Below are 13,398 nucleotides of genomic sequence, written 5' to 3'. Positions count from 1 at the left end.
GAGAGAATAGTAAATAGATAAGGGATGAAAAGGTTTTTCTAGAAGTTTATTCTGGTGTTCTTATTCTTGTTGTTTGTCAATAAACTTTCTTTATTCCTTTTAACTTTTATACCTGTTTTGCCCTTATTCTAATCCATATCTCACAGCAAGAAATAAGTAATTTTCTTAGTTATTGGTTTTAAACCACGACAAGTTTGTTTTCAGAAAAGGAGAAGTGGAGGAAGTAGTGGAAATCCAACTTTCCACTGGTGATACGTCATCCTAGTCTGAACAATAGTGAAGCAGTGGTGACTGTATTTCCACTGCATCCCTTCTGCTGGTGCTGGGGGTGCCAGGGGAGCCCTCAGCATGGATGTTCTCATCACATCCAGCTTAACACTCTGTGGGGCGGCAAAAACAGGAATACACATTGATGTGTAATAACAACCACACATGTAAAAACCACATCTCCCAGCAGCAGGATAATTTCTAGGCTTGCTGACCAGTATGTGCTGTGTGAACAGTCCAGCTCAGGTTCTTAATACAAAGACTTCTGTAGGATACACATTTACTTTAAAACAACAACGTGCTTTTTTTCCCAGAACAGACTGTATTTTTCCAGTTCTTTCAGACATAGGCTGCATTCAGGCTTTTTCAGGATATAATCAAATTTACAAAGCCTTTCCTTGACTCCCCTGTCAATTTTTTTCTCAAGGAGTAGTTTCCTGTTTACTGAGAAGGTTTCTGGAGGCACTTTCTCCTGTAAAAGCAGTTTTATAGATTCACAGAATGGCTTGGGTTGAAAGGGACCTTTTAAGGGTCATCAAGTCTAACTTCCTGCCGTGGGCAGAGACATTTTGGTTTTACAGGTTTTCTAGATTTTACACACTCTTTACACGATTTCTCAGCCTGAGAAGTTGCAGGGAACTCTTAGGATAGCTAAAAGCTGTAATGCAGTCTATGGCCAAGTCTAATAGAGCTGATGCCTCTAAGCAACAGAGAGATCGGATTTACGGTAGGGAAACAACCAAAAGTTCATTAAAAATTACAGTAGCTGAGGTAGGTCCCCTCAGATCTGCTTAGGATCATGTTCTTGGATGGCACAAACCATCCAGGTTTTTCATAGCCTAACTGGGACCCCACAATCAATTTTCTCATGTTTCCTGAGAAACTTTTTTTTCCCTATGAAAAGCATTAAAATTAAAAAAGGATGATGGTGGTGGTGATGATGGTCGACAACTGGCTGAACATGAGCCAGTATGTGTCTAGGTGGACAAGAAAGCCAGTGGCGCCTGGAATCAGAAATAGAACCAGCAGAACCAGGCAAGTAATTCCTTCCCTATACCCAGCACTGTTGAGGTACCTTGAGTTCTGTGTCTACTTTGGAGGGGCTGGAGTGTGTCCAAAGAAAGGAATGGAAACTGGAGAAGGATCTGGAGCACCAGGAGCAGCAGAGGGAGCTGGGAGAGGGGCTCAGCCTGGAGAAAAGGGGGCTCGGGGGAGACCTTCTGGCTCTGCACAACTCCCTGCCTGACAGGAGGGTGCAGCCAAGGGGAGTCAGCGTCTTATCCCAGCAAACAAGTGACAGGACAAGAGAACATAGTTCTAAGCTGAGCAGGGGAGGTTCACATTAGGAAAACATTAGGAAAACTTTTTTATTTGAAAGGGTAATTAGACAGTGGAAAGTGCTGCCCAGGGAGTTGGATTCCTCATCCCTGAAGTGTCCAAGGAACGACCGAAAGTGGCATTCAGGGCTCTGGTCTGGTTGACAAGGCAGAAATTGGTGAGAGGTTGCACTCGATGATCCTGGAGGTCTTTTCCAAGCTGAATGATTGTGATTGTGTAAAAGGTGGTGTGCCTTTGCGGGGTGTGCCGCTGCGGAGGCGCTAACAGGCCCGGCGCTTTGGCGTGGTCACTCCCGTGTTGGTTCCCGCGTTGCCGTGACGGCCAAGGCAAGACACCTCCCCACCGGCTACGAGCGGGACCACAACCGCCATCGCCGCTTTAAGCCGGCACATTCCGCGAGGCGTGGGCAGCTCCAGCCCTGCTACGCTGCGGGACTCCGCTCCCGGCCTGCTCCGCGCCTGCCCCGCCCCGCCGGGCCTCGCCCGTCTCAGCCTGTGGCCGGCGCGGACCGGTGGTACCCGGCGAGCGAACGACTCCCCTGCGTGACCCCGGTGGCTCTCGCAGCCCCGTCATGGGGGACGGCGGTGAACGCTGGGCGCTGTGGCTGTGGGTACTATGGCTGTGGGTGCCCGCGCGGTGTGGCGGTGCCATGGACGAGTGCGCGGAGGAGCGGAGCGGGCGGGCGCAGCGCTGCATGCCGGAGTTTGTGAACGCGGCGTTCAACGCTACGGTGCTGGCCACGCACACGTGCGGGGCGCCGGCCGAGGAGTACTGCGTGCAGACCGGGGTCACCGGCGTCACCCAGTCCTGCCACCTCTGCGACGCCGCCCAGCCGCACCTGAGCCATGGCGCCGTGTTCCTCACCGACTACAACAGTCCGGCCGACGCGACCTGGTGGCAGAGCCGCACCATGCTGGCCGGCGTGCAGCACCCCACCGCTGTCAACCTCACCCTGCACCTGGGTAAGGATGGGGAGGGGGCGAGGGCAGCAGGGAAAGAGTAAGCCTGGGCACCAGCGCAGGCTGGGGATGACCTGCTGAAGAGCAGCTCTGTGGAGAAGAGCTTGGTATCCTGGGGAACAACGAGCTGTCCGGGAGCCAGGAGCATGCCCTGTGCACAGTGGTGTCCTCGGGTGCATTAGGACCAACATAGTCAGCTCTTTCAGGGCTGATCCTGCCCCTGTCCTCAGGCCTAGTGAAGTACGTCTGGAATGCTCTGTCCAGATCTGGGCTCCTCAGGAAAAGAGAGATGTGGAGCAGGTCCACCAGAGGCTGTGGAGATGATGGAAGGACTCGAGCATCTCTCTGACAAGGTGGGAGTGTTTAGCTTAGGCAGGAGATGGCTGAGAGGAGCCCTGTCTGTCCCTGTTTGCAGGGAGAGCTGAGGCTGGACACAGCACACTGCTCCCTGGGACCTAGCAGTGGGACAACAGACAGTGGGCAGAAATGGATGCCCAAGAAATTCCACCTGAACATGACAACTTCTATCCTGTGCAATGACCAAGCACTGGAACAGAGACCAGAGAGGGTGTGGAGTCTCTCACTTGGAGGTATTCCAGACCTGTTGGGACACAATCCTATACCATGATCTCTGGGATGACACTGCTTGAGCAGAGAGGTGGGACCCAATGACCCACTGTGATCCCTTCCCACCTACCCTATTCTGTGATTCTGGGCTGACAGGCCACCTGCACACTGGGCATTGCTGGGACCCTGCCTGGGTGAGTGCCAATAACCAGGCCCTGGGCAGTCCAGTGTTCAGGGGGTATCATTGAATCCCTGCTCTGCAGGTCCCCAGCCATGTTCAACAAGTCTAAATCAGTGCTGGCTGCACCCCACGGTTGTGTTGGGATGTTCTCAGCAAGGGGTCTGGCCCCGCACAGGTTCTTCACCCTTCAGCTGATGCTTTACTCACATCTGCTCAACAGTGCTTTGGAAACTTGATTTTCAGCATTCTCCAGTGAATATTTCAGGGCTTGCTCCATTGCAGTATGTATTGGCGGTGCTGTTGATTTGCAAGAGAGGCTGCACTTCCAGAAGCAGCTGGAAGTGGAGCAGGTTGCAGTGATCATGTCCCACTCCATGCACCAGGGATCATAGAGCCATTTAGGTTGGAAAAATCATAGAAATTCTTCCTTGTGGGGGTGGTGAAGCACTGGCACAGGTTTGCCCAGAGGAGCTGTGGATGGCCCATCTCTGGAAGTGTCCAAGGCCAGGTTGGACAGGTCTTGGAGCAATGTGGTCTAGTGTAAGGTGTCCCTGCCCATGGCAGGGGGTGGAATGAGATGAGCCTAAAGTCCCTTCCAACTCAAGCCATTCTATGAGTCTGTGAAAAGACCTTTAAGATCAAGTCCAACTGGTAACCCAATGCAGCCAAGCTCAGGATTGGATCATGGAGTTTTCCAGACAACAAGCTTCAGATCCAGGTGGAAGATGTTGCTGTGAAAAGTGAAAAGTTAAAGGCTGGCACTGTGGGAAATCAGTGTGCTAGGGCACATCTGCTGTGTGTCCTCTTACTCCCATGCCAGCATTGTCCTTTAATTACTGGGCGGGCTAGGTGGGTCAACAGCTAGCATTGCTGCTGAACTGTAACAGCCAGTCAAAAAACGAAGGTGACTTTTCTGCTTGGTTGTCAATTCCAGAGGTTCCTTTGGGATAAAGTGTTTTAGCCTTCACTTTGGTTTGTGGACAAGCTTTTCTTTTCTGTTCATTCATTTATTCAAGTTGTCATGACATGGAAAAAGAGTAATCATTAAGAACTGGAAGACAAGCCAGCCTAGAGAAAGTTGAAACCACAACTTACATCCTCATGCCATTAAATCAAGTAAATATTAAAGAAAGCCCCATTGCAGCCATTTACAGCTTCTAATCAAGAGCAGCTGTTGAGCATTAAGTTTAGTGTCAATAACAGTGTCATTCAGGGGAAAAAAGGTATTAGGGCTTGGAAAGCTGGATCTTGTGGGAGCTTGTGCCTTCATTGATGAGATGTAGTTGATGGCACGGAGTCCTGTAACAGGGGTCACCTGGTGAGCACGTCCATGTGCCCCAGAAGCCTGGAGTGCCTCTCTGCCCTAAAGTGTTTCCTTGTGTTTGGAGCTTCAGCATAAATATATCAAATAAGCATATCTAATTGTCCCTCTTTATCTTCCTTTCTTTGTACATTAGGAATTTTTTTTTTTTCCAAGACTCCTGGAAAGCAAAGATCTCAACTTCTTTTAATAACAATCACTGTAATTCTCGTTACCAAGGCAAAACGTATAGACCCATCTGTATTACTGCTGTCCTTGGTTTTGCACATCCATATGTATATGGGTCCTGGGCTTTGATGAAATGTACACATTTCTTTGCTGAAAACAACTGCATCTTTGAAATACTGTAGCATTGCAACACTTTCACTTGTGTTCTGGGTTTGTTTGCAGGCTCTTGGAGCTCTGTGAATTTGCTTTGCCATGTTTTTTGAGTAGAGTGCAACTTTAAAGCAGAAGCTGTCTGACCAGCTCTGATACATTTGAGGGTTTTTTTGGGTCTGATTTTTCCTAGTTAGGTTGTTGGGTGGGATATTTTTAGTATAAAGACTTTAAGAATCTGAAGCTTGTTGTGGGCACAGTGGTGGTGAAATTTGTTTTAAGACGACAACAGCAAAGCATTAAGCTCTCTGCACATGTGCTGTTTGACTCTGTGTTGCTGACTTGGTGGCAGGTTGAAGAGCTGTCAAGTACTGACAATGCCTTTTTAGCCTGAAATGCCCCAAAGTGCTCTGCAGCAGTTGTTCTTTCCTACTTTTGTGATGTCTTAAAACCATCTTTGTTTGAGTGAGCTGCTGGGTGCTGTGTTTGAGTTCTGTGTGCCTGCAGGCACTATGGTCTATGGGACACTTAATTATTGACATCACTACGAGAAAGATGCAAAGAGCTTGACAAGTATTTATGTACTCAGTAGGACATAAAGGCATTCTGGGCTGCAAAGCCCTTTCATGCAGTTAATTCTGTCTGGTCTTTGAGGATTAAGCCCTGTGCTCAGACCCATATCCTTACTTGATGCTGCAGTTACCTTAATTTCTGAAAGCATTGGTGTCCTGAATGGTTAATGCTGTTTTGCGCTTGGTCAGGGCCAGCTGCATTGACTTAAGGTTTCATGTACATGCTACCCTGTGCTGAATTTTTTGGCAGTTTGAGATGTATTGATTAACATACAGTGATGTTCAGTCCATGTAGAACAGCATTAACATTTCAGAGGGGCCTTCAAAAGGTCAATAAGAACTGCAGGTCTGTTGCCAACATGCAAATGTGTCTTTCTTTGAATCTCCTTACAATTTGCAGTTCAAAACAAGTTTAAAAAACTTTAGTTTTGGGACTAGAAGCCATCACAAAGCCTGATACAGAAAAATGGGTACAGCATGGATCACTACTTCTGAGTTAAAGACTCAGATCCCAGGAGTGTTCGGAGATAACTTCTGTGTCCAGAAGTTAGGGTGCTCCCTGGGGACAGGGGAATGGGGGTGATAACCACTCCCTGCACCTGGAACATCTGGAGTTACAAAGGCTGTTTCTCTTTGTATGAGAGGGTATTAAGACTCCCCCTAAGTAAGGGTAAGTAAGAGGCCTGGAGACACGAATATGCAGCTGTAAATCAGGAGAAGTGGGAGCCTGTTCACAGGGTGATGTCTGACTAATTAGGTTAGTGACTGAGAGGAGGGAGAGCATTTGTGTGTCCTTTTTCTGCTTTTCTTAAAAGTGTTCCATGTCTTTCCTATTTTCCATTTCCTCAGAATTTATTACTGATTTAGATTTGACCCAGTCAGTCTTTTTTTTTTCTTACTGCTCTCCCACTAAGTTCCCATATATTCCTAAAAAAAGGAACTTAGAGGCAGTGGTGCCAGCTTTCAAATAGAAGATGGAAGCCAAGGCCTTACTGTGTGATGTCTGCTTCTTTTTTGAAGCCCCAGTGTCATGTTATTTTTACTGTCTGTGTTGTTTGCCTGTCCTGGGAGCATTGGGATAGTTCTGGGATCTCCCCAGTGCTTTGTGTGCATACACTTGAGCACAGTGTTTCTGTTTAGACCCCTGACACACAGAAACAAAGTTACGTGTTGAAGATGCTCCCTTGAACACTGGAAGAAGGGTAAAAGAGATAATAGCATGGAGGTACATGGAGGTTTTTTTGATGCTGGGTGCTCTTGCTGGGGCAAAGGTTTGTGTTTTTCCAGATGTTGTATCATTTTTCAGAGCAGATTCTCACTTTTTCCTTCTGCAGCTCTAATTTCTTTGTTGCTTTCTGTTGCTTCTACACTTTTTAAAATTCACTTCTACACGTGCCTTTGTGTTTCCAACCAACTCTGCTAGAGCCACCTCTCATTTTTCCCCACCACTTTTACTTTCTGGACAGATCTGCTTGATTTCAGCTATTGTGATCCCAGAGTTTTGTTCCTTGGACAAAGAGGCAGCCTCCTCAGCATGCTGGTGGCTGTTCCATGGTGGAGTGACTTCATCTCCACTGAGACCAGCCATGCTTTTATCAGCTGCCTTTGAGCTTGCAGCAGTCCAGTCTAGTGTTCCTGGGGCAGTTGACTGTCCGCTGCATCTCAGCAGGGATGGTGTCCAGATGTGCTTTACCGATGATGCTGGTGGCTTCAGCTATGAATTCTGGACTGTCTGGAAAGCAGAAAAGATCAATTCCTGCCTCTTCTCTCATTGCTTCAGAAGAAGAGGCAGTGTTTGGTGCTGGAAGCAGCTCTCTGGTAGGCTGCCGTTCAAGGAGAAAGATGAAATTGCTGATTGCCTTGGTTAAAAACATGTTGTCTCCTTACTATAGACCAGCCTGGAAACTCATGTCACCAAGCTGGATGATGTCTTGTATATATAAAATAAAGAAAAACTTGTGAAAACTGTTGGTTCCCAAAGAAATTAATTGCCTGTCTCCTTCACTTACCCACTCAGTCCTTTATTTGGCTCAGAGGAAAGTAACGATGCTTGGTTATATATACTTTTGAAGGCATTTACAAGGAAACCCAGGCAAGTTGCCAGTTCTTGTGCTCAGCCCTGGCTTGATTTGCTCGTTGTTTTTAGCAGACGAGGTTTTTTTGAGTTAGTACAGAAAACCAGTGGGTTTCTTTTCAGAAGGAAGAGCTATAAAATGTGACTTAAGTAGGTAGGTTATACCACTGGGGTGCAGTTGCTCTGTTTTATTCAGTTCAGTGATGCCCTCAGTTTGCCAGTTATCCCATTAAAACTTTATGAGCCTGTGGTTTGCTGCTTTCCTTAGGGGAACCACCATAGTAAAACCATAGTAAAGTGCAAACAAGCAGCGTGTATGCACGTGAAGCTTTGCCTAGTGTAGCTGCAATTTAAAAACTCAGTGGTAATTAAGGTGTTGGGAGGGCATTTCCACATCTAAGGCCGGTGTTCAGGGTGTATTTGGAGCCTGGGCTTTGCCATGGTATTTGTGGAGCCCTCGGGGAGACACTATTTTAGTTGGTCTTGCAAATCCTTGATTTACATTTTGCAGGTTTCAACATGAATACTGAAGAGATCAGGGCTTTTAATGGTAAGCAGCTATTCAGTGCATTTATATAAAGGTATCACTTCCTCTGTACACTTCAAATTCCAAGTTTTTCTCTTACTCTGTCTCAGGATGCTGATGCTGCTGCAATAATGCCTTTGGGAATACTATACATGGTAGAGCACTTACTTTGCAGGGTGGAGAGAGCTGGGACTGTGTGGTATTTTGCTGCAAAACCAGCTGCTATTTGTGTGCTTGCTCTGAGTTGGTAGAATTAGTTGCAGGTTTTCACACACACAGTTCCTTTTGTAGGTTTAAACCTTTGAAACTTTTATTGGCTCAGCACTGATAGCATGCTGAAAAGCCTCTGGCTTATTTAGGTTTCTTTTGTAGCCTAATGTTTTGGGAGGCTCTTGCGACCTCTCTGAGTCTGCAAATGAAAATCTCAGGCTGCTGCTTCCCATGGAAATGAAAAATGGGATTGCTCTGCAAACAACACTTAGAGAAAAGAATTTCCAGTGTTGATGGATGGGATGGGAAACTTGGATCTTGGGTTCACCACAAGCAGAAGGGCCGTGAGCATTATGCTTACCACCTTTGTCCGGCTAAGACCTCCTGCTTGTGTCCTGGGGCCCTAATTCAATGCTCACTGCCACTGGTGAGGCCATGCTGAGTGATTTTTACCATGTGGCTCCATGTTCTTCCCGTGGGTTCTCTGGGATATGGGGTCCGGGATGTTAAACACCACATCTGAAGTCACCATCTCTGGTCTCTAATAACCTTTGGAAGCTTAGCCTGGGCTGCTGCCTCCCGTGTAAGCTCCCGCATGCGAACAACCATTCCAGCCTGCTATTACACATCTCTTAACCATGAGATCTTGCTTATTGGTGGCTGCCACAGTGTGTTTTGATTAGAAAATAACACAAGTTTCATAGTTTTCCAATAAATTGCACAAATCTTGCTGTCTCTGTTGTCCCACTACACAGAAAGGAAAATGTTTCCCCCCCTGCCCCCAGATACAGCATAGTCATGTGTGTGTCAAATCAAGCTTTACAGCCTTTAAGTCAGGGAAGAATGTAGCTGCTTGTGTTGAGGACATCACTAGCTGCATTTGAAAGTCATTGTAATATTAGGATAATCTCTTGCCAGGAATACTGAGAGGACAAGCTGCCTTTTGTAGATTGCCAGACTGAAGGTGCAAGCTGCTGGTAGCCTTAGTGGGCTTTTAGGTACTTTAGAGGTAAAACATAGTAACTTCTAGGAATTACTCTCATGTAGAAGCTTGGAAAATGGTGAAAACTCTTCAGCTGTAAAAGCATCTGAAATAACAAGGTAATTTTACTTAAAGCCTTTTTTTTTTTTTTTCTATCAGCCCAGCCCTATTTGATATATCTTTCACCAAAAAAACCCCGAATTCCCACCAACCCCCTGATATATTATTCAGTGGTCTTCAGCATTCTGTTTGAAACTGGGTGGCAAAGCACTTTTTGTTTCCATGCTTCTACTTGTTTTAGATATTCCAGTGTGATAGTCATTAAAGAGTTGTTTCCAGTGGCAATCATGCCTGCAGTTCTGACATAACACAGCTGTGTTAAACAATGGAGAATTTAAAAATTTCCTCTTTTAGAAACATTATCCAAAAACTGTCCAAAAACTATTATTGGACCTTTTTTCTTTTTTTTCTCCTTTGGTAGGTAAGCTAGTACCATCTTGTACATGGGAGGTACATTTCCAGGGTGCTTGAAGCCTTATTTGTACAGTTACTTGGGGGTTTGGTGTTTTTGTGATGGAAGGGAAGACTTTTAAAGTGTTTGTAGAGATGATATATTGAGTGACGCAGTTCACCAGAGCCCAGGCTAGCTCCAAGTATGACACCGGTGCCATGGCAGATGTGGGGAATTGCCTTGGTGTGGGATATATAGCAGGCAGAACTTTTAGAGCCACTTGCTCTGTGGTGCAGGATAGCTAACCAGCATCAGGGATCAGGCAAAGGAATAAGGAGGAGGCTCTCTGTATGAGGTTCCAGCAGGGAAAGGATTATTGAGGCTGAAGGGGTCAGGAACAGAAGAGTCCCCAGGCTCTCTGTGCACAGGATTAAATACACGAAGGTTTCAGGGGGTGGGTACAAACGATTAACCAATAGGGAAACCAGGAGAGAGGAGTGAGAGGAGTGGATTAGAATTCAGGGTCTAATAGGGGTAAGGGGGAGAAGAGGGACAGTCACATGGTCCAATTGGGCCTTGAGGAATAGGGGGAATTCCTAAGGGGAGTTACTGCAAGGGGCTGGGCTAACAGGCGATTGACAGGGAAGGGTCCAGAACAAGGGGCAAGGTTTACAGTGACAGGGAAGATACTGGAATAAGGGGATGGGTCACAATGATTGGCAGCATCGGGGAAGATACAACTTGGGGGCAAACCAACTCTGGAGGAAACATGGGGGAAGATAGGAACAAACCATAAAACCATGAACAACAAACTATTAAAAATAAACATGAGCCAAAAAAAATTGAGAACTTGAAAAGAATGAGGGATTGTGGGTTCTTGGCTCAGCTTTCTGCAGACTTCTCAATTCTGCTACAGACTTTGGTGTGCTTGGAGAAGTGTTTGTCTGACTTGGCTTTGTAGTGAGTCGTGTGTTTTATAGGAGAACAAGGTAAATGGCTATTCATCCCTGGGAGCTTGAGATGCTCCTGTGGGAAGGCCAAGGTGCAGAGCTGTTACATGGCTTCAGGAGTGACACCTGGCCTGAAGTAGAAAGCATGCAGACCTGAACCCTTCCTTTGCAATTAGCCCTCTGTAATGGAAAGAGCACCTCTTAAAAAAATATCCCAAACCCCTTAAACCTACCAAATATTAAAACCTGCTTGATAACAGAGATTGTTCAAGTGGGCAGTGGCTGGCTGAACATGGCAGTCCTTAGCTTCCCAGTGAGTTACCTGAAATGCTCGTTCCTTTGGCTGCTCCAAGGCTGAGGGAGCACTGTGGAGTTTGGGCTTGGCACCAGCCCAATTCTAACCACTCTGCTCTCTTACAAGTTTTTTTTTCAAAGTCTGCTTTATAGCTCAACCTGCTTGGCATTGGAAAAGACCTTGTTCCTACCAGAGTGAGCAACTGCTTGTGCAGCATGTTGCACTTGGGCCAGTTTGGTTTATATTGGTGGGGGGAAAATAATCACGGTTGCCCAACAGGTTGTTTTTTAACTTTTAAAAAATACATTCCTTCCATTCCCTGTATACTTTGTTTCAGGAAGGTGAATTTTTCTTATCTTTGAAATAAAAGATACGGAGTCTTTTTAAGGAAATGGTTGCATTGAACCTCTTCAAGACAGATGAAGGGGCTGTTTTCTTGATGTTTTCTTCTAAGCCACAAGCTTGCAAATACAGTGTAAGTTGCATGCTGTGAAAGGCTCAGTTTGTGTTGGGCATATCTCTTATTGAGATTAGTGGAATGAAAGTAGAATTTTTCCTTCTGGAAAAAGTACCATCAAATGCTTCTTTATGTCAATTTTAAGTGTAACTGTTTGACTGAGAGAAAAGAAAATCTTCTTGTCCTGGGACCTGTGTGGTCAGCTCTGATTATGATGATAATTTATAGTACTTTCATCTGCAGTCCTTTGCATTCTCCCATCTGGTGGGATGTTGCAATGGGATTTTCTTCCCAGCAATTTGCAGGGCTGGCCCCTGGGGAGTAGCCCTGGTAAGACTGTCCTGCCTGCTGCCCTTGCCTCTCAGCCTCTGAAAAAAAATGTGGTTATTTTTGAGGATCCAGTGTGTCTCCCTTTGTCCTGCTCCTGGCTGTGGCAGTCAAGTTGTTGGGCTTGGCCCAGCAATCTCCTTTTATTGTGTGACAGCAGCTGATGCTTCCCTTCCAGCTGCTGGTTTCTCTGCTTTTGCTGTGTGCCTTCCTGGGTCTCATGGCTCCTGTTATCCTTGCTGGAGTTACATAGGGCAAGGGATTTCTCAACACTGAATCTACTTGATGAACTTGTTAAGAAGCTGTTGCTGAAGTCTGTGGTTGCTTGAAACTTGCAGATTACCTGTTTACTTGCGTTTTCTGTCCCCTTTCTCCCATTCTTCTTCCTGAAGCTCCTTGCAGTCTTCCTGGGCTTTTACTCCTTCCCACTCCTGTTTTCCTGGTACTGAGATGTCCCTTGGCTGTGCAGTTTGGGAAGGTAACCCCTTTCCTGGGATGAGGTTTTTTAGCTGAGTTCTCCAACAGTTCTAGTCCTGGCAGCAGCTTTGGATGCTGTCCTCGTACACAGTGCTTTATACATGTGTACAGATGAGCTGCTGGTGGTTTCATTTTGGTTAGACTGAGAAATACAATGCAAGTTCAAAATCTTTAAATGCTCAGTATTACTTCATAGTTTCTCATCTTGCATGTGTTAGGGACTGGGGGGGGCAGAGCTCCAAGTTTTCTTAATCAAAGACATTTTTTTTGTCATAAAAGCAAATGTTTGTCTCTGTTGATTCCCACCAGGGTTGTGAAGAAAATATTAAAAGCTTGGAGTAAAGAGATTTGGGGCTACAGGGGTGGCGCAGAGCCCTCCGCTGCTGCAGAGCTGATGCCACTGCCAGAGTGAAATGTGAACTCTAAATAAAGTGAGGACCCACTATCATCATAATGATAATCTATTTTTTTTTCCCCTACTTGCCCTCTATTTCTCTGCCTTGCTCTTCTGGTGTTGCAGGTGGAGCTGGGAGGGTTGCTGGGCACTGGGATGGCTCTTCTGTGCCCTCCATCCATGCTCTGCAAGCATGAGTTTACTGATCAAATTACTGGCATTGCACGAGTCGCTGCCCTTCTGCTTTCCAAGCAGAGTGACTCTGCACACATCCGTGTGCGCACTGCCCCTTTCTCACACCCTCCTTCCCAAGGGCTGGCCCATGTTGCAGTGGGGTGAGCAGGGCCAGTCCTGGGGCAGCTAAACTCTGTTTCCTTATGGAACGAAATACAGATAATTTTGGAATTAGTGATACAGAGATGACTCCAAAAGCTTTGTAGCACTTTTAGGAAGTAAGGGCCCTTTTTACTGTTCGCAACTTAAGATGTATTTTCCACATAATTCTTTGTAGCCTTATTTTCCTATACTTCTGTTCCTTGTAAGATGTAGGAGCTGTGTCAGGAGATGTGTCAGGAGAAGCCACAACTTTTTTGGGAGATGCTGGAAAGGCTGTGAATCATGAACTTGGGATATTCTTTTGCACCCCACATTGGTTCTCTCTTCCCTGGCAGACTGACACCAGTTTTTGAGTACGGACCACACAATTTCATATAAAAAAAAAATCCAAGAGGC

General features: G+C 46.2%; 1 protein-coding gene across 1 annotated transcript in view; it reads left to right on the top strand.

Moving 5' to 3' along the window:
* The first annotated feature begins 2,062 nt into the window (after nucleotides 1-2,062).
* LAMC1 (laminin subunit gamma 1) overlaps nucleotides 2,063-13,398 on the top strand; it is a 75,748-nt gene continuing 64,412 nt past the window's right edge. The window contains exon 1 of the mRNA XM_015635655.3: nucleotides 2,063-2,567. Within this exon, the coding sequence (XP_015491141.1) occupies nucleotides 2,177-2,567 (391 nt within the window). The 5' untranslated portion in view covers nucleotides 2,063-2,176. The remainder of the gene's footprint in view (nucleotides 2,568-13,398) is intronic.

This window comes from Parus major, chromosome 8 (assembly GCF_001522545.3).
Source record: "Parus major isolate Abel chromosome 8, Parus_major1.1, whole genome shotgun sequence".
NCBI classification, from domain to species: Eukaryota; Metazoa; Chordata; class Aves; order Passeriformes; family Paridae; genus Parus; species Parus major.
This window is presented reverse-complemented; position numbering and strand designations above follow the sequence as displayed.